At 44.8% G+C, this 21,123-nt stretch overlaps 3 protein-coding genes across 5 annotated transcripts in view; 2 read left to right on the forward strand and 1 right to left on the reverse strand.

Annotated features, from left to right (window-relative positions):
* Nucleotides 1-9,665, forward strand: part of Top1 (DNA topoisomerase I) — an 86,634-nt gene extending 76,969 nt beyond the window's left edge. The window contains exons 15-21 of the mRNA XM_075962900.1: nt 524-709; nt 1,516-1,584; nt 2,137-2,251; nt 3,938-4,065; nt 7,666-7,760; nt 8,056-8,205; nt 8,543-9,665. Coding sequence (XP_075819015.1) covers nt 524-709; nt 1,516-1,584; nt 2,137-2,251; nt 3,938-4,065; nt 7,666-7,760; nt 8,056-8,205; nt 8,543-8,645 — 846 coding nt within the window. The 3' untranslated portion in view covers nt 8,646-9,665. The remainder of the gene's footprint in view (nt 1-523; nt 710-1,515; nt 1,585-2,136; nt 2,252-3,937; nt 4,066-7,665; nt 7,761-8,055; nt 8,206-8,542) is intronic.
* LOC142844452 (large ribosomal subunit protein eL27-like) lies at nt 6,927-7,440 on the reverse strand. The gene has a single exon (XM_075962901.1). The coding sequence runs from the start codon at nt 7,383-7,385 to the stop codon at nt 6,975-6,977; it is 411 nt and encodes a 136-aa protein (XP_075819016.1). The 5' UTR covers nt 7,386-7,440; the 3' UTR covers nt 6,927-6,974.
* A 7,838-nt stretch (nt 9,666-17,503) lies between the features above and the next one.
* Plcg1 (phospholipase C gamma 1) overlaps nt 17,504-21,123 on the forward strand; it is a 32,777-nt gene continuing 29,157 nt past the window's right edge. For 2 of the 3 annotated variants that reach the window (XM_075962904.1, XM_075962906.1), the window contains exons 1-2: nt 17,768-17,865; nt 18,245-18,548. In XM_075962904.1, the coding sequence (XP_075819019.1) occupies nt 18,332-18,548 (217 nt within the window). In that variant the 5' untranslated portion in view covers nt 17,768-17,865; nt 18,245-18,331. Of the gene's footprint in view, nt 17,520-17,767; nt 17,866-18,244; nt 18,549-21,123 lie in introns of those variants that run through there. The other variant, XM_075962905.1, reaches the window with a different exon arrangement.

The raw sequence follows: 21,123 nt of genomic DNA on the forward strand, positions 1-21,123 counted from the left end.
CCACTGCTTAACTACTAGACCTGAATTCTGATATTTCTTCTCCATTTCATTATTTTAGAAAAAGATGATTATAACTTATAAAATTAGTTAAACAAAGTGTGATTTAATACAAATACATTTTCAAAGATAGTACTATAGAGTTCAGTTTCTTAGTACTCTTAAGTTGTTTTTCTTTTCATTTTGCACTGCTTATATTTTAGCCCAAATTCTGAATTCCCACAAAATTGATAACAGTTTTAATGTGCCCAGTGGGAAAAAAATGTTCTCATTTGTTCCCTTGTTAAATTTTCTCTCTATCTCCATTCTAAGGAAACAGTAGAGAAACTTAGTCTTTGACTATCTCTGTGTCTTTCACATGAGTCACAACATTGTAGAATCTGAGTTTCCAGGCTGTGCAGACTGGTGGCTTCATCCATAGAATTGAGGGTTTTGGTTTAGGGTTTCCTAGAGATCATATACGGTCCATGTCTCTTCACTGATGCTTATCTCTTTCTTAACAACCCCAACCCCCTTTCCTGCGCAGCTTGCTCTGAGAGCAGGCAATGAGAAGGAGGAAGGAGAAACAGCAGACACTGTGGGTTGCTGTTCACTTAGAGTGGAACACATCAATCTACACCCAGAATTGGATGGTCAGGAATATGTGGTGGAATTTGACTTTCCTGGAAAGGACTCAATCAGATACTATAACAAAGTCCCAGTTGAGAAAAGAGTAAGTTCATGTGGTCTGTGCTCTCTGGCTTGCTTTTTTACTTATTTGTTCATTCAACAAATATTTATTGAGTGCTTTTTGTATGTTCCACATTTTGCTGGGCTCTAGTGAAAATATTCTCAAAGATACTGCTTTGCTTGGTGTGTTCTCTGCCTCATTTTAGCCCCATCCTGCAACCTCTGCTACTTTGCTAAGAATATGCAGCCATCTCTGAAAGCAGTTTGTAACAGTCTGCAGAGAGTTAGCCCTTACAGAAAACTTAGCATAAATTGGACCCAACTACTTTAGCAATTTTAAGCACATGAGCATCATCGAGTCATGCCTCACACTTGACACTTTGTGCCTTTGCTTAGCCCTAGGCCAATTTCCAACTGATTAAAGTGATAATTTTTCAGTTTTTCGTTCTCTGAGCCTATCACAGTAGATCATGCTGCAGTTTCATAGACCCATGAAATAGGCATACATGCACTTATTACTCTCGTCTACTAGATAACAGTGCTAAGTTATATATATATAACACACACACACACACACATATAAGCTAATTCATGCAACTGGGGGAAGCATATAGTTTGAATATAAGGGAGTAGACACTGGGATGTTTAGAGCTAAAGTGCTATAATACATACCCACAAATGACTCAGAACAGATACTTAGATAATTATGTAAATTTATACATACAAAGCAAGAATTTCGGTATAGTATATATGGGTGGTCACTGTGCCTTTTTCTGTTTTGCAAGTTTTTGTGACTTTAACGTTATTTCTGAAGATTTTAAGAATAATAATGGGGCTTACTTCTTTTAGGTTTTTAAGAATTTACAACTATTTATGGAGAACAAGCAGCCCGAGGATGATCTTTTTGATCGACTTAATGTGAGTAGACCCTGGTCTAGAGTCCCAGGCAGTCTCATGCTCCCGAAGACAAAAGTTGCCAAAGGATGCTTGGGCTGTTATCCATTCAGGCTAGCATGTCAGTGACATTCTATATGCCCTTCCTCCCTGGGAGCACATAATGCATCTGTAACCAGGAACAAACACCCTCTGCTTCACATTACTACCAGAGCCTCCAGGCAGAGGCCTGCTGTATTTTTTCCTCTTCCTTGCATTCTTTCATGAGATGCCCAGCTGCCTGTGCTAGAGAACTAAGACTCTCACTTGACTTCTGTACTGGGAAAGACTTATAGAAAAGAACAAATTTGTTTTGAACTGCTCAAGATTGAAGTACTTTGTAGGAAGGTATCATGCAATCTTGTATTCTGAAATTGTTTTCCTTCTTTGGCTAACTTCCTTCTTAGAGGACAGGGCAATAACTTATCAGGATAATGACAGCATGGCACAATGACTCCTAGTGCTTACTGCAAGGAAAAGTTTCGTTTGGCTTTTACCCCAATATCAATATCCTCTGTGTTGCTTTGTCTTCTGCAGACTGGCATTCTAAATAAGCACCTTCAGGATCTCATGGAAGGTTTGACCGCTAAGGTGTTTCGTACATACAATGCGTCCATCACGCTACAACAGCAGCTTAAAGAGCTCACAGCTCGTAAGTAGTTCTGTTAGGCTGCCCCTCGGATGGTACCAGAGCTTCACTCTTCCCCTCTGACCTCTAGAAGAGGCCTACCTATCTAAACAAAACCAGTGCCTTTCTTCCCACTCCTACCCCAAATTCTTGATTAACCTCATGGAATGATACAAGAACTTTGCTCTAAGAATTTTTGTGTTTTCTCTGCTTTACTTAAAAGCTTACAAGGTACACACAATGCTATTAAATTGGGGAGGGTAAAGTTGTCATAGTTTCCAGAAAAATATGAGAGTAAATTTTTTTTTCTGGTATTTTTGTTGTTGTTGTTTTGTTTTGTTTTCTTAATAGTATGGTACATAATAATTACTCTTAGGACCTTAGTACTTTCTTTTTTCCCTTCTTCATTTAAGATAAGTGTTCACACTGTATCTGAAGGCTTGCCATAACTCATTATGTGCTCCAGACTAGCCTTAAATAGTAAACCTACTGCCTAAAGCCTCCCCGCAGTTGGAACTGTAGGCATGAGCCACCACCATTCCTGGGGCCTGGATATCCATGGTCTTCTGTAAGTGTGTCCAGTAGTCTCAGATGAGCCAGAAAAGGGTATAACTGAAAATCAATATTTTAGGGTATGATTTTTATTTTTATTTTTTTTAATTTATTTTGTGGTCGTTGGTGTTTTGTCTGCATGTATGTCTGTGTGAGAATGCAGGATCCCCTGGAATTGTAGTTATGGACAGTTGCGAGCTGCCATGTGAGTTTTTGGTCCTATGGAAGAGCAGCCAGTGCTCTTAACCAGTGAGCCATCTCCCCAGTCCTAGAGTATGATTTTTAAAAATTGCTTTAAAAAAAAAATGAAGTCAGATCTCTAGAACTAGCATTACAAATGGCTGTGAGGCAATACCAGGGGTATTAGAAACCAAACCATGTCCTTGCAGGTCCTCTGCAAGAACATGAAGTGTATTTAACCATAGAGCCATCTCTGCAGCCTCTGTCATAATGGCTTTAACATACACAGTTTAAGATTTTTTAATCTCATCTTTCTGTAGTCTTTTCACCCAGTACAGCATGTTCTTCAGGCTACGTTTGGATGGTAATTTGGAGACAGGGAATGAGACAAGCAGTAGAAGGGTCTCTGGCCAAATTCCTGAGTTTTTTTTTTTTTTTAAATGTAGATTTCCTTGTAATATTAGAGACAAGCTGGGCACAGTAGTTCTAGCTGCTCAGGAGCCCAGTAGTTTAGAGACTACCTGGACTACATAGTAAGACCTGCTTACAAAATCTAGTAAGCTTAAAAAAAGAAAGTAGAGCCGGGCGGTGGTGGCGCACGCCTTTAATCCCAGTACTCTGGAGGCAGAGGCAGGCGGATCTCTGAGTTAGAGGACAGCCTGGTCTACAAGAGCTAGTTCCAGGACAGGCTCCAAAACCACAGAGAAACCCTGTCTCGGAAAACCAAAAAAAGAAAAAAGAAAAAAAAAAGAAAAAAGAAAGTAGACTTCTAAAATTCCTCTTGTGATAGGAACTCATTCAGGTTTATGTAGACATTTCCTGCTTTTGACGAAAATTTTGACCTTGTACCTTCAGGGAAACTTGGTTATGATAAGTTGAAGGTCGGTACAAACATCACAAGGATGAAGTCCATAGAAGATATGTCATTTATACATTATTGGTATATAAATTGACTGTTACTCTTTTATTTCTTTACAGCTGATGAGAATGTACCAGCAAAGATTCTATCTTATAACCGTGCCAATCGAGCTGTTGCAATTCTTTGTAACCACCAGAGGGCGCCACCAAAGACCTTTGAGAAATCAATGATGAACTTGCAGTCTAAGGTATGGAGGGTTCCAAAGGTAGGATAGCAAAGGGAGTCAGTCGTGTGTAACATCTTATAAAAATGAGAGGCTTCTGGAAGATCTTGTGTAGGCTGGGATAACAGCAGACTAGCTTGGTTCCATTCTGAAGAAATATCTGTTGTATTGCTAACAAGTGGAGATTATTGGATAGCATTAATACTATCTGTTAGTTTGTTTGTTTTCCTAAAATGTTTGTGCTGGAAAAATACTATCTGTTAGTTTGTTTGTTTTCCTAAAATGTTTGTGCTGGAAACACAAGTTCTGTATTAGTTATTTTCTACTTTGAAGTGCTAACTTTGATGAACCCCTGAATTGCTAATTGTTGTCCCTGTTATAGTTAAGAAAAATGGAAATAAGAGTGCAGCTTTGTGGTAGAATGCTTGTCGAGCATGGAGCACTAGGCTCCATCCCTAGCAACACAAAAAATAAAGTCTTATGCTCTAGCCAAGATGGAAGATACACCCCAGTGGTGTGGCCTACCTATGCTTGTCTACCTCACATGGAACCCTCGGTTTAGTCCCTAAGGTATAAGCAGGGGAAGGGAAAGTTAACTCTTTCCTATCAGATTGTTTCAAGTTTAAAAGATGGTCAAGCAATGGTGTTTAATTCCCCTCTAATCCTAGCACAGATGTTTACATCTGTTAAATTCAGATCTGACGGTGTCAGGGTTGTGCCCTATAGGGAGAGACTGATAAAAACAGGTTGATGTTGGTTCCACTGTCGTGCAGCTCGCCTTCCTTTCTCTTATCATTGGCTGCTTAACCCTGCATCTGAACTCCCTCACCCAAAATGAAAGTTTGCAGATACTTCATGATGAAACAGTTGCACGTGGAAACCAGTTATATTAAAACACAGTTTGTGGCACAGGAATTAAGATCTTCATTTAAGGTCTTGAGGTAGTCCTAATAATTACTATACAGTCTAAGATAGTAATAAATAAAAGTGATATTTCAAGATTTCTATAACACTGTAATGTATAATAGGAAACTATTCAACCTCTGTTGTTAATAATCACAGGATAAGTTATATTTCTTTGAGTTCTTGCCTTAAAGAGGAAATAATAAAAGTCAGCTAGAGAGTAGCTGAAGTACAGATATAATTTTTTTTCCACCCAAGTTTATGGAATTCTGTACTTGGACAACTCAGTTTTACAAAACTGCTTTGTAGTAAAACTTAACCCACATTTCAGAAAATTTTTTTCTCTATTAAGATTTTTATGATGTATATAAATCTAAAGATAAAATCTAGAGGCTTTGCTGCAGCTGGCCTGAAGGGAATCTTCATATCCACAGTGACTGAATACAGATCACAGAGCTCTCTAGTCTATGTACAGGGTTAGCAAGCCAAGAACCCCACCGACTGCTGTCTTAGCATTTACCTTTGCTTTGCCCTTCTGTTAAACGGAGATCCTCTGATACTGCTTACTCCTTAGGTTGGCATTCTAAGCTCAGACTAAAGCCTGAGTACTGGGGTGCCGTTTTACCCAGTTTAGGAAACCCTTCTTGGATCATTTGTTGCTCTTACTCTGGAACCCCGTTTGAGCAGCTCAGAATGTCTGACAAACAAGCCCGCCAAGCCTCGGAACCTTTGCCTATGTGCCCACAAAGCAAACACACGCTCCATTGCCTAGTGAATCAATGGCGTCTTTGATGCTTAGAGAATTTGACCTAGCTAGCCGGTTTAGCGTTCACAGAAATGGTGGGGACTGTGGTCTGCTGCATTTCTAACCTGAGAAGCGTCTGGTTAGTGGTAGCTATTATGCTTTCGTGTGCACAGTCAGTTCCAGTAACTTAAACGACATAGATGTTGGAAGGAAGCCACTAACAGTAAAACGTATTTAATGATTCTCTCACAATGGTGCACTGTTTCTAATCTTAGGCTGCATTTTATGTGGGTTTGGGTTTTGTTTTTGTTTTTGCGGGGGGGGGGGGGGGTGTTTGTCTAACAAATTTTAGGCTCAGTCAACAATAATCCAGTGTGTGTCAGTCAACATGTATTACTCAGGGATATTCTCTTGACCTCGCAAGTCATCAGGGTGATCACAGGAATGAGACTTTTTTGGAACCCAGCAGCACAACTCACTAGCTTTAGCTTTAGTATCCTAGTATTGCCTACTGCTGTTTCTAAGCAACATCCAAAGCAGAACTTAGCTTTTCAAGGATTCCAACAAGCAAGAAAGGATGAAAAATGTTCTGGCTTTTCTTTATAGATATGGATTCCATAAGATTACCTTTGTGGAGGAAAAATCTGCAATTGATGTTTTTCACATCTCTCTTATTGAGTGACTAATTTTCTTCTCAGTTTAGACTTCTCTACTTTCTAAAACAGAAAGTCGAGGCGAAGCCATTTCTAATTAATGCTATTTGCCTTTTTTTATTATTATTATTTTCCTAGATATTCTCTTTAGTACATCCTTTTTCTCAAAGCTGGCAGTTCTTTCCCAGAGTTGATAAATGTGAGAGATGATCAATGCTTCCTTAGTAGATAATGAGAATCCAGTCTCAATATTGAGTTTCTCCTACAGTATTCTTAAAAGGGATGCTAAAGGCCAGATATTGCAACCCACACCTATAATCCAAGCATTTGAGAGTCAGAATCAGGCAAATCTCTGTGAGTTCAAGGCCTGCTTAGTCTTGAGTTCCATAATGAGTTCCAGGATGGCCAAGACTACATATTGAGACCCTGTTTGATTTTTGAGATTAATAGACTGACAACAAAGAAATAACTAATGCCTGGCACAGGATTCATTTGATAATAGCTGTCATCTGGGTCCTCCTCTGTTCTCTAAAGCTGCGTGTTTCCCTGAAAGATTGCAACCAGATTTCCAGATTACTTTTTTTTTGGTTTGTTTGTTTTTTAAACTTTTAATGATGTAAACAAAAATATACCTAAAAGCGAAGCTTCTGGAAAAACCATTTGTTCTTCCCTGTCTTGTATCGTTCCTCAAATTTGACCTTGGCTTCCCGCCTTGCCTTGCGTTTTAGGGCTGGGTCCCTAAAGGCATCCTTGTTGACAACAGTTTTGTCCAGGGGGATGTCCACAGAGTACCTTGTGGGCATCAGGTGGTTGTAGTTATAAACCTTCACAAAGGACTTGATCTTGGATCTCTTAGCGACTTTCTTCTTGCCCATGGCAGCCGTCACTTTTCGGGGATAGCGGTCAATTCCAGCCACCAGGGCATGGCTGTAAGGGCGGTCGGAGGTGCCATCATCAATGTTCTTCACGATGACGGCTTTGCGTCCCGAGTAGCGTCCAGCCAGGACGAGCACCACTTTCCCGGGTTTCATAAACTTGCCCATTTCGACAGCGAGCAGCCGGTTCCCAGCAGAAAGGAAAGGTCCAGATTACTTTTATAGAACTTCACATTGTTTAAAGTTCACTGAAGAACATAAATGAGTAGCAGACAGCGGCTGGGTTGTTTTCTGTGGTCACTGTCCATCCCTTGCCCTCATAAATCCACCCCTGTATTTATACTTGAAAACACTGACAACTCCCAGGTTTTACATTCTAAGATGGAGCCCTTCTTTTCCCTCTCTGGCTCATTTTATTCCTAACTTTACTGCTATTTTTTCTGCCTAGATTGATGCCAAGAAAGACCAGCTAGCAGATGCTCGAAGGGACCTGAAAAGTGCTAAGGCTGATGCCAAAGTCATGAAGGATGCAAAGACCAAGAAGTATGTATCTGATACTGTACCAAGGGCTGGCTAAGAAACAACAGTTGGCCTCATAATATAGAGGCCTGGGTGTCCCAGCTCACCTACCTTATTATAGCTATCTTTGATCTCACAATCCTCTTAGCTTCCCAGGCTAAACCACTATACTGAGCTTTTTTGTTTTGTTTTGTTTTCCCAAGGATTTCTTGGGAAACTTTTCCATGCTTTTTCTCCTTTAGTGGCATGCGAGGACACAACACAGTCTTGTTCTTATTCAGAGGTCAGTCTTAATGTATAATGAATGCCATTCTTCCAGGGTTGTAGAATCAAAAAAGAAGGCTGTGCAGAGACTAGAAGAGCAGCTGATGAAGCTGGAAGTTCAAGCCACAGATCGAGAAGAGAATAAACAAATTGCCTTGGGAACTTCCAAACTCAATTATCTGGACCCTAGGATCACAGTGGCTTGGTAAGCATTAGGCCTGTGCAAAGCTCTTGCTGTTGCTTAAGGAAGGAAAGGTCTCTGAGAGTATTGCCAGCTTCCTCATGCCATGTCTCAGCTGCACACTTCTGGGAGAGCCACTGTTTACCCTTCTCTCCATGGTTGTTGTTTAAAGTCTACCTTTTTGGTTTATATATCTGTAGTAACACCTACTTTAGAGATCTCTGTTGAGATTAAATGGGGTGATGAAATAAAGTATTTTGAATATTTTTGGTGTACCAGAAAACCCTAGACTGCTGCTGTAGGCTGTTATTAAGGTACACTAATCTCCTTTCTCATCTCTACCTTTGTTTATTTTTTGCAGGTGTAAGAAGTGGGGGGTCCCAATTGAGAAGATTTACAACAAAACCCAGAGGGAGAAGTTTGCTTGGGCCATTGATATGACGGATGAGGACTACGAGTTTTGACCAGTCTTGCCAAGGGTTCTATGAAAAGGGACAGTGTGGTTTGAGGAAGATGGATAAACTGAGCCTCACTTGCCCTCACACCTGAGGGAGAGGCTGCAAGTCTTAACAAACCAACATCTTTGCAAAAAGATAGACCTGGAGATATTATAAGGGAGAGCTGAGCCAGTTGTCCTATGGACAACTTATTTAAAAATATTTCAGATATCAAAATTCTAGCTGTTTGATTTGTTTTGAATTTTATTTTTATTTTCAAGAGAGCAAGTGAATGGGAATTTGTCAGCATCCTGCCAAGCAAATTAAGTTTTGCTGCAATGTTTGGATTCTCTCAGCTACTGTATGCACAGTCTGATTATATTGGTGCGTTTTTACAGTTAGGGTTTTGCAATAACTTCTATATTTTAATAGAAACAAATTCCTAAACTCCCTTCTCTCCCCTATTTCAGGAATTTAAAATTAAGTAGAACAAATCAAAAACCCAGCGCACCTATTAGAGTTGTTACTCTATCGTCATGGGAATCAGTTTTCATTAAACTTGAAACAGTGTGACATCGGCAGTGTTTTGGTTCAGACACCTATTCACAGAAAAGCATGATGGGAAAATATTTCCTGACTTGAGTGTTCCTTTTTAAATGTGAATTTTTATTTCTTTTTAATTATTTTAAAATATTTAAGCCTTCTTCTTGATCTTAAAGATCGTGTAGCTTGGGGTGGGGAGGGATAAAGGGCGAGTGAGTCTAAGGATAATGAAATAATCAGTGACTGAAACCATTTTCCCATCATTTTTTTGTTTGGAGCATTCTTTGTACCCTTTAAGAGATCCATCTTTTTCTTTGGAAACCCCAGTCTTTCATGTGAGAGATTTTGTTGTCTAAAAACTTCCACAGGTCAATAAATTTAGAGGAAAATGAGCATTTGGTCCAAGAAAAACAAAAACAAACAAAAACAAAAAAAAAAGTAAAAATAATCAAGATTTTAGGGCTTTTATTTTTTCTTTTGTAATTGTGTAAAAAAAAAAGGGGGGGGACATAAAAAGCAAAATTTTAATGTGAAGACATTTTTTGCTATAATCATTAGTTTTAGAGGCATTGTTAGTTTAGTGTATGTGCAGAGTCCATTCCCTCATCTTTCCTCAAGTATCTTCTATTTTTATCATGAATTCCCTTTTAATCAACTGTAGGTTATTTAAAATAAACTCCTACAACTTAACGGAAACTTAGCGTCTGCCTCTTTGTGAATGAGGCCCCAGGCCAGAATGAAGGCTCAGGGGCTGGGATTTAGTGCAGTACATGGTCTGCTCATTCAGGTCAGCAAGGGTAGGCAGGTCTCTCCCAGGGAAAGATGGATAGGGGGCTTGACATGGAAGTCATCTGTCCTAATGTGGAATGAGAGTATCAAAGTCTCTTTCCATAAAGACAGGCCTAGAAAGCAAGGGAAGGTATAATACAACCTTTAAGAATCACAGGAGCCCAGTGAGCAGTGCCTATTGAGCAAGACAAGACCATGTTTATTTGGGAAACAATTATAGAGAGCTTTCTACTGGACAGAAGCAGAAGGTTGCTTAAGGTTTGCTTGTATGATGAAGCCTCCAGTCAGCACTAAGGTCAGGCCTGTCAGCACTGAGTACCAGATATCAAAAGCTCCCAGGTAGAATAAAGACTCTCTGTATTGACTGGTTGGAAGTGTTTATTGTGTCCATTCCCAGAGCTGTAGGCACCCAATAGTAGCCCTAATCACCACAAAGTGTTCCTTCCATCACTGAAATTCGGGATGAAAAGGTGAAGTCTTCGGGCCAACAGGAAGATCAGAATGGGCTACCAGTTGAAAGGCCTGCACCCAAGCTTTCTGGCTTGAGTAGTCTATACAGAACCACCCTTCCTTAATGGTCTCAGTTATCACTGGTGCTCCACCCACAGCAGAGAATTCTTGGTCCCTTGAAGCTTGAACTTCATTGGACAGTGAGACAGGTAGCACTTAATCCCAAGGAATAAAACCAATCACGGGAATCGAGGGAATTTTGAACTCTGTAGTGTTGAGTTAGCCAGATGGAACAGGTCTTTGGTAGCCAACTGATACTCTCTGGCTAGTGAAAAATGAAATTTATTCTGGGGACCTGAGTAGACCCTGATAACTAGGTTGTCAACTCTAGACAGATACTGAGCAGGAAGTAGTACCTACCTGTGGCAGGCTCCACCTGCCAGGTCTTGGTAACAGATGAAAAGCAAAAGTATGTCCTACTCAAGTTAGAAAGGAGCGTTCAAGGTTGAGTAAAATCACAGAATAGGAATCTCAGCTTATCCTGACTGGGACTGAGAGTGTCTGCAAATATTGGGTTTCGGGGGCTGGTAAGAGGGACAAAGTATAAAGGGCTCTGAAAGCAGATTGAACTTGGAGATAGGAGTAAGCTGGCAACCCAATACATCTCAATTCCAGCCACATGGGCAGAGAAATTCCATTCTGTGGGACTCAATAGCAGGCAAAGAGGAGCTCCTGTGTGGTACCTAAGCCACACATCTCCCCTCCCCTTGTCATCTGTGCTGCTAGTTCATCATCCCTGGCACATTAGAGAGAGAAACTTCCCAACCCCCAGCCTTTCCAGCCACCACCTCTTCCTCTCATCTCACAAGTACCTGCCATGAGTCATCCCTACCACTCACTCTCCGCCCACTGCACCCGTTTGCCCCAGTCTCCTCCCTGGGGACTAGCCTTGGTCACTAGTGACCAACAAGGAGAAGCTCTCTGTGAATGGGAATGGGTGCTGCTACTTTTTTTTTTAAAGCACTGCTACTGAAGTGTATTTTACATGTCTTAAATATAATATTTTAAAATATTTTTTAGTAAATACTAACAGGTTTGTCCAGCATTATGGGCCAGTTTTAGGCCGCTTTTATCTGATTAAGATCCCTCACGCCCATCTGCAACTTACCCACAGTCCCACGGGTATCCTCCACTGGTCATTCTCTTAAACATGTCTTTTCTGGACATTTTATTACAAAGGATTCACATCATGTAACCATCTCTTCTAAAAGTGCCTCCCTGGGTTCCTTTAATGTGTACTGGTTTTACCCCTATTTCTTTAAGGCTGTTTGGTACCGAGACACCTCTGATGTTAGGTTGGTAGCTGCCAGGGTTGTTGTCTTCATATGGCCTAGCTGATTCCAGTCACACTCTCAAGCTCTGCATGGACTGTCAGCCAGTTACTGTCACCACAGCTACTAGGATGTCCACAAGACCCTCCTGAGGACAGTTTGGTACTTGCTATTCCAAGCCTGTGTGTGAAACCCCAGCCACGGATCCACTAAACCAGGCAGCCTCAGCCTTAAACTCCTTTCTTCCAATCTCACTTCTGTAGTAAGTCGTCAACTTTGACATTCTTTCCTAAATACTACTTAAGCTGCATACAGTCATCTTCTTAAAAGGATTTTAAAAAATTAATTCTAAGAACTAACTTATTTCAGACCTTGGAAGTCCCTCCTATAATGAGACATTCTCAACTTGTTTTGAACAAAAGAGCACTTCTTGGAGACATACTACCCTGAAATGACCTCACTAACTCTAGTTTTGGATGCTTATAAGTAGTTCCCTGGCAAATCAGAAAACAGAAGAAATTTAACAGACTTACCAATTATTTCCCACAACCCCAAGTAAGCAGCCTTTTTTAAATTACCAAATAGATATTTTTAGACTTAATTATGCTTACATTTTCTTTAGGAAAACATTGAAATACTTAAGGAAAACAAGTTATCATCAGTTAACAATTGCAAAAGCTGGGCCTAGTGGGTGTAGCTCAGAGGTAGGGAGGGCACTTGGCCCTAGGGTCTGTCTCCAACACCATACCAATAAAAAAAAACCATCATAACTCCCAAAGCTGGGTGGAGGCTCAGTGTACCTACTGAATCCTTATGACATGTTTAAAACAATGCAGTAATTATTATGAAGAACCTTAGCATATATCTGTGGAAAACATGTCTTTGTCACGTTACGCTATAAATTATGCTCAGATTAAATTCCCAGTGGCTGCATTTCTGCCCTATTTACTGTCTGGGTAGAGTTATAAGGAGTATATTTTTCAAACTCAACTTCATGCTTACAGTGGGTGCATCTTGGGTTGGAGAGATACCTCAGTGGTTAAGAACACTTACTACTCTTGGAGAGGACCTGAGTTTGATACCTAGTACCCACATGTTGACTCCCAACCTTCCAGGCAACTCCAGTTCCAAGTGATCCAATAACCTCACTTCCACGGGCACCAGTCACACAACTGGTGTGCATACATATAGTTTTTTTTTTTTTAAAAAAAAAAGGTAGGCACAACTTATGTGTAAATTACTCTTCAATAACGGTAGGCTTTCAGAAGCAGCAAGAGCAATGTACTTTGATAACATTGGATGATTCTCCATGTGGTTCTCATGGTAAAAAAAAAAGACTCCAAGGTTCATGCAAAGTTTACTGGTAGGACTGTGAATGGGGAATCAGTATTCATAAATAAATGGCTTTGAATAGTATTACTATGTCACTAAAACCCATGGCATTTTAATCATGTGTCTCTAAAATTTTGGTACTTTCTTTGCAGAGACACTCCATGAATACCCTGGGGTGCTCTTACTGTGAAAAGGAGTTCACATCATTTGGAAAAGCTGTATCTTCATGTATACTCAGCACCTCTCACTTTGTTCTCTCCCCACAATCACTAACGAATCTAGATAAGGCCCTTCTTGCTCCCAGCATCTTTGTCATACTGAGCTTGGCATACAAGCATTTCTGTAACCACTTCTGCAACAGGCTTGATCTGTTCCTGCCCTGCTGACTGAGAATCTCTAGAAGTCATAGTAGGGGTGTGTGTGCTGGAAGAAAGGGTGGGGGAGTAAAAAGCAAGGCCGCCGTGGCCTCAGTTTCCCCTGTCTTCTCTGCCACACTTTACAGTCACTGTGTCCTGCCATTTCCAGATGAGAGCAGATGGGAACAGCCAGCAGCGAGGCAGCTCGGGCTGTGCAGAGTAGTCTGTGGAGCTGTTGGGACAGGTGTAGTTTGAAACTTGAGTAAAATAACACCAAGTTCCTTTAAGACTGAAAATGCAACTTAAGGAGGGAACCAGGAGGTTATGATACTAGAAGAGGTGGAGCCATAGATGTGGGGGTCAGAGGACAAGAGTTTATACTGCAGGTTGGGGTGCAGCTCAAGGTTCACTGAGGGTGAGGTGTGCACTTTAGGAAGTGCTTGCTGTGTGCACACCCAACACAGTAGAGTAAATAAAAGGGATAAGGAAAAGAACACAGCTTTATGCATGGATTAGCCAGACATTTCAAGTCTGTAAGTGTCTCCCTTTGTGAAAGGACTGTCATCAACTATACTTTTGAGTCACAACTTCTACAGTTGCTCAAGGTCATTCATTATAAGAAACAAATTACAAATGTGTTAGCACTTGGTGCTAGCCTGCTGAGAACACTCTGTTATTTCAATCAAATACATATCCATGTGAGAATCTTTTTTTAAAATTTATTTCCAGGAAAATTTTACCCCTTTTCCAAGTAACCAGTTAGCAAAAATTGAGAGTTATTGCTTTAGCTGCTTGAAAGCTCATGCACATATGATTTTTAACTATTGCAGCTCTATCACCATATCAACCATATTTTGATCCCTCTTTTATAATCAAATCCTCCATTGCAATAATAGCATTTTTGTTCTTTTGTATTTAATTACTCTATTTTTCTTTAAGAGCTTGGTGTGGTGGTGCCTATTGATATTAATAGCTCAATTTGTGGGAGGCTGGGAAAACCTCAAATTTAAGGTCAGCCTGGGTTATACAGCAAGACTTTACCCCAAGAAAAATGCAGCGAACAGTTTGCCTGGTTCCCATTCGAAGAAAGTCTTGTCCTAATTTCTGGAAGAGGTGTCAACAAAAAAACCAACTACCAGTCTCTTTAAGATCATAAAGAGCCATGAGGCTGAGGATGAACTTTACCCAGAACAATGACTAGTCCCTGAGGTTGGTGAGGCTGTGCCATGACTAGTCCCTGGAGATTGGTGAGGCTGTGCCCACTCCTTATCTATTTCCTTCCTGTTCCCTCTACAATGCTGACCTTAGGGCTGCTCACTAATAAGCATTCTTGCATTCTACCCTCTAACTTGCCAGAGTCAGTATTAAAAAAAAAAACAAAACAACCCAGTCAGCAGGCATAGCTGCTCAAACTTGTAATCAATCTCAGCAAGGCTGAGAGGCTGAAGCAGGAGGATTGCTAAATTCAAGACTAGCCTGGGCTACAGAGACTGTCTCAAACAAAACAAAGCCCAGTTTTGGCAAACTTCATAAAATAACTGCAGAAAATAGAGACAGTACATAGCTCAGTGGATAAAGGTATTTGCTGCTAAACCTGATGACCTGAATGCATTCCCTAGGACCCACATCCTAGAAGATCCAATTCCCAGAAACTGTCCTTTGGCCTCTCTACACATGTGCCATGGTTTACACACACACACACACACACACACACACACACACACACACACACACTAAATGTAAAAAAATTTAGACAACAGCTGGTAGCGGTGTTCAGAAAGAGGTGAGGACTCAGAAGCGTTGGTATTACATGGTAGGCAGCAGATACCTGGCTGCCTGGGTTTTTATCTCAGACACCTGTTAGCTGTATGACCCTGAGGCGGTGCCAATTGCCCTTGTTGAGCTCAAACTCAAGATCCTCCTGCATCAGCCTCCAAAGTTCTAGGACTTGGGAGTGTGCCACTGTGCTAAGAAAGGTCTCAGTTTTGTTAAATGGGGATTAACACAATCTCATAGAGCTGTAATTAGTCACGTTCATTATATGCTTACCACGGTCCTAAGTGGATATTAAATACAGTATCTGTAAGATCAAGTCCACAGGTCACAGGGGCAGTTGGACAGTCTCTCAGACTCCAGGCACAGGCTTGGTATAAGCTAAGACATGCTGAAGCATGAGTGTTTCCAGATAAACAATCAAGCAGGAAGCGGGGCTAGTCCGAGTGATGTCACAGGCGAGTGCCTTGCGTGGTGCCAGAGCTGCTCCTCCCAAATGCATGTTACCAGTGACACCTACGCACCCTTATATATGCTGAGCTGGGGGAAGCCCACAGTGGCCACACCCTGTGTGTGCCCTACATTTCCCAAACCTCCTTTGGTGGAAGGAGACACCTAAGGCATGGGAAGCTAATAAGTCCCATGAGGAAATGGGGCCCTGTTCCCTGATTACAGGCCGGGCAAACAAATTGCTTCTGAAAGGGATTCATGGAGCCACTGGGGGTCTTATTATATACACAAGAGCAAAAGGTTTGGGCTGGACGCTGGAAAGCTCCCAGAAAAGGATTTTAAAAGTGAATTGAAGTCTTATAGGCTGTTGGAGTTTGCACAGAAAGCTCAACAATTGTTATAACATTTAAGAGGAGCCTCTTACGAGAATTGGCAAGACCACACAAGCAGCGAAGGTCCTATTCAGCTCCATTTGTTTTCTTGGTATCATCTTGGCAGAACATTCCCCTCCACCGAGTAAACCCCAGCATCCTTTCTAGCCTAGGGCCTTTGTACATGCTATTACTCTTGCCTGAAAAGTACTTTCCTCCAGCCCACCTTTAAAATGCATTTAATCTTCTTATATTCTTTGGTCTTTCTTGAAGTCCTATAGACATAGCTAGTGACAGACTACCAGGATTTACCTCAGCTAGTGGCTCTCCCGTGAAACAGAAACACATGGAATCAGGTTCCACTAGTTACGTGGCCTCACCTCGTCAAGCTGCTCTGAAACTTTGATTTGAAAATAACATGAGCATTAGTTGTGCAAGCCAGGGTCAAGCATTGGGTCAACTCCAGTTCCCTCATTCCTACATTACAGGCCTGTCGCTAGGTGGCAGTCAGTCCATCTCAACTACCCCATCCTTGAGGACTAAGTTCCTCACTATTACACTGAACACTGGAGGGAAACAGCATACAGGTCACCGCTTCAGCAAGGCAAAGCTGGAGGTGGCCCAGCTGGGTGGGTGGGTTTGCTGAGCGCTCACAAGGTCTGGTCTCCTAAAACCCAGGGAACTTTTTCTGTGTCCGCTGGTTCGGCTGGCTGTTCTGTGGCACTTCTCACCGCCGAAATGCTACTGTCCAGAGCTGCATGGTAGCTAGCTGCCCACCTAACTGCTCAACACTGGCAGACACCCTAGGTTCACGGTGCTGTCCAGAGAATGGCCTGAGGAAGACAGGTTTTAAATATATTCAACAGCCGCAGACGGGTGGCGAGCAGAGCGAAGGGTCAGTGGTGAGAGATAAAGCAGGAGCGAGAGGCAGGGGGAGACAAGGGCTGCTGGGCCATGAAGGTAGAGCTGATTTAAAGCGCAGAGGGAATTTTCGTGCGCAGTCAAAAGGATCACAACTTAAATTCCATTTTAGTGGTAAATCCTGAAGGACAGATGCAGGCAAGACCCAAGAGGACAGTGTACGGAGTGGGATGATGGGGCCTCGGGATCATGGGCTGAGTGGAGAGAGCCCCAAAGTCCAGAGGGAAGAGCCTCAGCGGATTACCTAGGGGTGAGGCCGAGGAAAACGGGCTCCTGGCAAGGTGAGGCCTTTCCACTTTACTGCCAGGCAGGGAGGGGTGAATCAGTGAAAGGAGCCATGTGATGAGGATGGCAAGGCTGTGGTGCAGATAATGGGGTGCCAGGATAGGAGGAGGTCAGGGGAGAGCCAGGATTGGCGTCACCTGTGTCTGCGCAGAGGCGAAGCCAGCGGAAGGGTCGGCTCGACCTGACAAATGGCCCAGCACTGAGTCCAGAGGACAGCAAGCTTCTGGGGCGAGGAAGGATCCGCGCCGGGGCCGACACACAAAGCTGAGGAAAAACCAGAGCGTCGGAAAAGCATCGCAGGTAGGGTGCGGGCGGAGCGTGAGGCGTGCCGCGGCCCACACACGAGAGGCCTCGAAGGCCACGCAGCCCGCGGCCGAGGGTCTCAGGCCCGACCCACGTCTGCAGGGTCTCTTCCTGCGAGGACGTCCTCGAAGGCCACCCCAGGTTCAGTTCGCGCTACCCTCCAAAGAGACGCCTGTGGCGAGGGGGAGGGGCGGGAAGGCTGTCACTCACGGCCCGCTGGCCAATCCGCGTGTGCGCCCCTCCCCGGAGAGGGTACGCGATGGGTCCGCCCCCGCCGCCGCCGCCGCCGCGGGTGTAAGGCGGCCACCCTGGCGCGGCTTCCTCCGCCAGGCAGCCCGCCCAGGTAACCGGGTTCGGCGGGCGGGCGGGCTGCCGGGCCGGGGGTCGCGCCGCGCCCTCACTCCCCGGGAGACGTGCACACAGCGGCCGGGTCCGTGCGGGAGGGAGGCTCGTGTGTGCGCCTGACTGACGGGCCGCAGCCTGTGGGCGGGGTTGCGTGCGTGACGGGCAGCCGTGCCCCGCGCCGTGTCAGGGCCCGCGCCGGGAAAGCTGCGGGCCCGAGGGACAGGTCCTCCCGCCGAGGCCTGCCCTGGGTGGCGGGGCGCAGGCGCGGCGGCGGGCGGGGGTCGTCCCCAGGAGCGCCTTTGTTCCCGGCGCGCCGAGGGCGGAGCCTCGCCCCGCCCCGCCCCCGCGCTCAGTCCCCGCCCCGTGTCCGCCCGCAGGAGCCGCCACCGGGTCCCGCTTGCCTCCCTGGCTGCCGCCTCCGCCGCCCCGGGCCCGCCAGCCTGCGTCGCCGAGGTCGCTGCAGCATGGCGGGCGCCGCGACCCCTTGCGCCAATGGCTGCGGGCCCGGCGCGCCCTCAGAAGCCGAGGTGCTGCACCTCTGCCGCAGCCTCGAGGTGGGCACCGTCATGACTTTGTTCTACTCCAAGAAGTCGCAGCGGCCGGAACGGAAGACCTTTCAGGTCAAATTGGAGACGCGCCAGATCACATGGAGCCGCGGCGCCGACAAGATCGAGGGGTCCAGTAAGTGCGCCCCTGTCCAGCTTGGCTCGCGCCCGCCCGCTTCCCAAACACTTGGGTAAACTTTCGGGCCTCGCGCTTCGCGCCTGGTCTCCGCCTAGTCCCTGGTGATCACTCTGGGAGCGGGGCATCCGGGTCTTGGATCACCTGATAGGACACCCCCTCCCCACAGAGGGGAGTGTTCAGGCACTTTGCCCTGAGGCCTAAAAAGTCCTCACTGTCTAGAGAAGTGGAGCGGGATTCTGGCCCCTAGAACCCGGCCGCTGTCAGCAGTGGTGAGGGAAAGCCGAGCCAGGGGCCCCTCACCCAGCCTGAGGACCTGGGGGAGCGACAAGACCTTCCTGCCCGCTGCCATTTCTCCAGAGAGTGCTGTTAGTGAAAGTCCGAGAGCTCCAGGACGGGCACAAGAACCTCTGGAATCCCCATGTAGAACTTAGGCAGATGTTGAGCTAGGGCTGGTTTTGCAGCATAGCGGGGCCTACTCATATCCCTCTTGGAGACAGGGAAGAATGTGGTCCTTTGGGAGGGTGGGAGTAGAAAAACTGAAAGAAAACAGTGGCCGTTTTCTCCCCCGGTTGCTTCTTTTGTCCCATGTCTGAGTTTTGGAGGTTTGTGTTACTAGGCAGATAGATATCCAGAGCCATCGCCGGGGCTCTTGGTAAAACGTCGGGGCCCCTTTCCTCTTGCAAGCTTGTAACAAGGAACTTAGCCTCAGAAGGGCTCCTAGGGCCTTGGGGTCAGGTACTCTAGGCAACTCTTTGTGTTGGATGTTCTAGTGACTTTAGGGGAGCCCAGAGTTGCTCCCCTGGTTTCCTGCCTCAACCTTCCCAGGCCTGAGTTTGGAGGGTTTATACAAGTCTCTGCTGAGAAGAGTGAAGAAGAGGTTTTAAGAAACCTCAGCTCTTCTGAGAGTCATTTTCCTTGATGTGAAGCTGAATGCAGCTCTGGCCTCCCAGCTGAGATTCTGTCTTTGCAGCTCCCGGCTTTAAATTGCTTCTTGCAAGGACCCCCCAAAGAGACTATGACTGGAGAGATCTAGTCTCCGAACCAGGTCTGTGTTGGGGGTTGGGGGAGGTTGTCAGGAAGTAATAACGAAGAGAAGGTTCCACAGATCTTCCTGGGCATGATGTACGTGTGTAGACGGGTGAGGAGATGAGGAGGAAGGAAGGTTTTTGTGGTAAGGCAGCCATTCTCAACTACAAACTTTAGGTCTGACACAGCCACCAGACAGAAGTGGCACCAACATCAGGGCCTCATCAGCCTGACCTCCACTGGAAGAGCATTTCAGTGATTTAAAAAACCATGGTTTCCAGTGTAGGGGAGTGGACACTGCAGACAGTTTGGGAGGTCCAGAGACCATCCCCCTGACATCAGGTTGCAGGCATGGCCACCTCTTACATTTACAGTCTGCCCTCTGTTAGTTCTCTTGATAATAGCTGCATTCTAAGCATGTGTGTGACCAGAAGGCAGTACATGCAGGTAGCCTGGTGGTTGAGGACAGGTATGCATTTGAAGTCGGTTTGTTAGTTGTATGTCACCCAGCCGGGTGCTCTCCTTCTCTCAGCCTTGGTTCCTCTGTAAGTGGTCATTCTCGGAAGGGAGGTAGTTGGAGTGAAGTAAGCGTTAACTACCTTATAGATGTGAGCTGACGCTGCAGAGGCTTAAACAACAGTTGTTGGTAACAATGCCATGGCAGCTGACACTGTCCTCCTAGACCTTGGGTTGGGGCTCTTTTTTTTTTCTTCAAGACAGGGTTTATTTTGTGTATCTTTGGAGCCTGTTTTGTTCTTATAGGTGGGCTTGAACTCACTCTGCCTCCCGAGTGCTGGGATTAAAGAGTTGTGCCACCACCGCCCGGCCTCTTCCGGGGCTCTTAAGAAAGAGCTTGGAGGAAGGAAGGCTGAGAGAGGGTCCGATTCACTTAACCCAGTATAAAAGAGGAAACTATTATTTTTGTCACACGCCCGTTCACTCATCCTACATGTAGACCATGTTTCTGTAGAGAAAATGTTTGGAGTTTTGTACATTGGATGTCTTTGTAAATTGGGGCCTGGACAGAAAGAAGGAGTTTGGGGTTTGGAGAGGAGACCAGCTAGTCCATTTTATCCCACTCAGGTCTTTGAGGGTTGGAGACAGGAATGCAGAGGACCTGATTTTCCTAGACCTGCAAGGGTCACCCAGAGATAAGCAGTTTTTTCTTGAGCCTGGCCCTTTGCTCTTTGGGGCCCATATTGAAGGCTAGGAGCCTGCCCCACTTCTGCCTGTTGTACCTCACTACCTTGGTGGATCCTCTACCACCTGCTCAGATGCCTCAGGTGTTTGACTTTTTGCTGATAACCCTAGCCCAGCCTGAGGAGGGAGAAAGGCTGCCACTGCCTTCAGGGTGCTGTGGCCCTGAAGGACAGACTGCTGTTCCCTAACCCTGTCTTCTCTCACTTTGGCACTGGTGAAACAAATGGACATCTGATGTGAGGTGGCAGCGTGGCTTGGAAGGGGCGGAAGGTGCTTTGAGTGTGTGTGTTTGTGACCAGAATTAGGCTCGGGGTTGGCATTTATGTTGCAGAATTTTGGGGAGTTA

Source organism: Microtus pennsylvanicus, chromosome 2 (assembly GCF_037038515.1).
Source record: "Microtus pennsylvanicus isolate mMicPen1 chromosome 2, mMicPen1.hap1, whole genome shotgun sequence".
Classification (NCBI taxonomy): domain Eukaryota; kingdom Metazoa; phylum Chordata; class Mammalia; order Rodentia; family Cricetidae; genus Microtus; species Microtus pennsylvanicus.

What these genes read in the sequence shown, in the direction of transcription:
- LOC142844452 (XM_075962901.1), bottom strand. Translation starts at nt 7,385, where the DNA reads ATGGGCAAGTTTATGAAACCCGGGAAAGTGGTGCTCGTCCTGGCTGGA.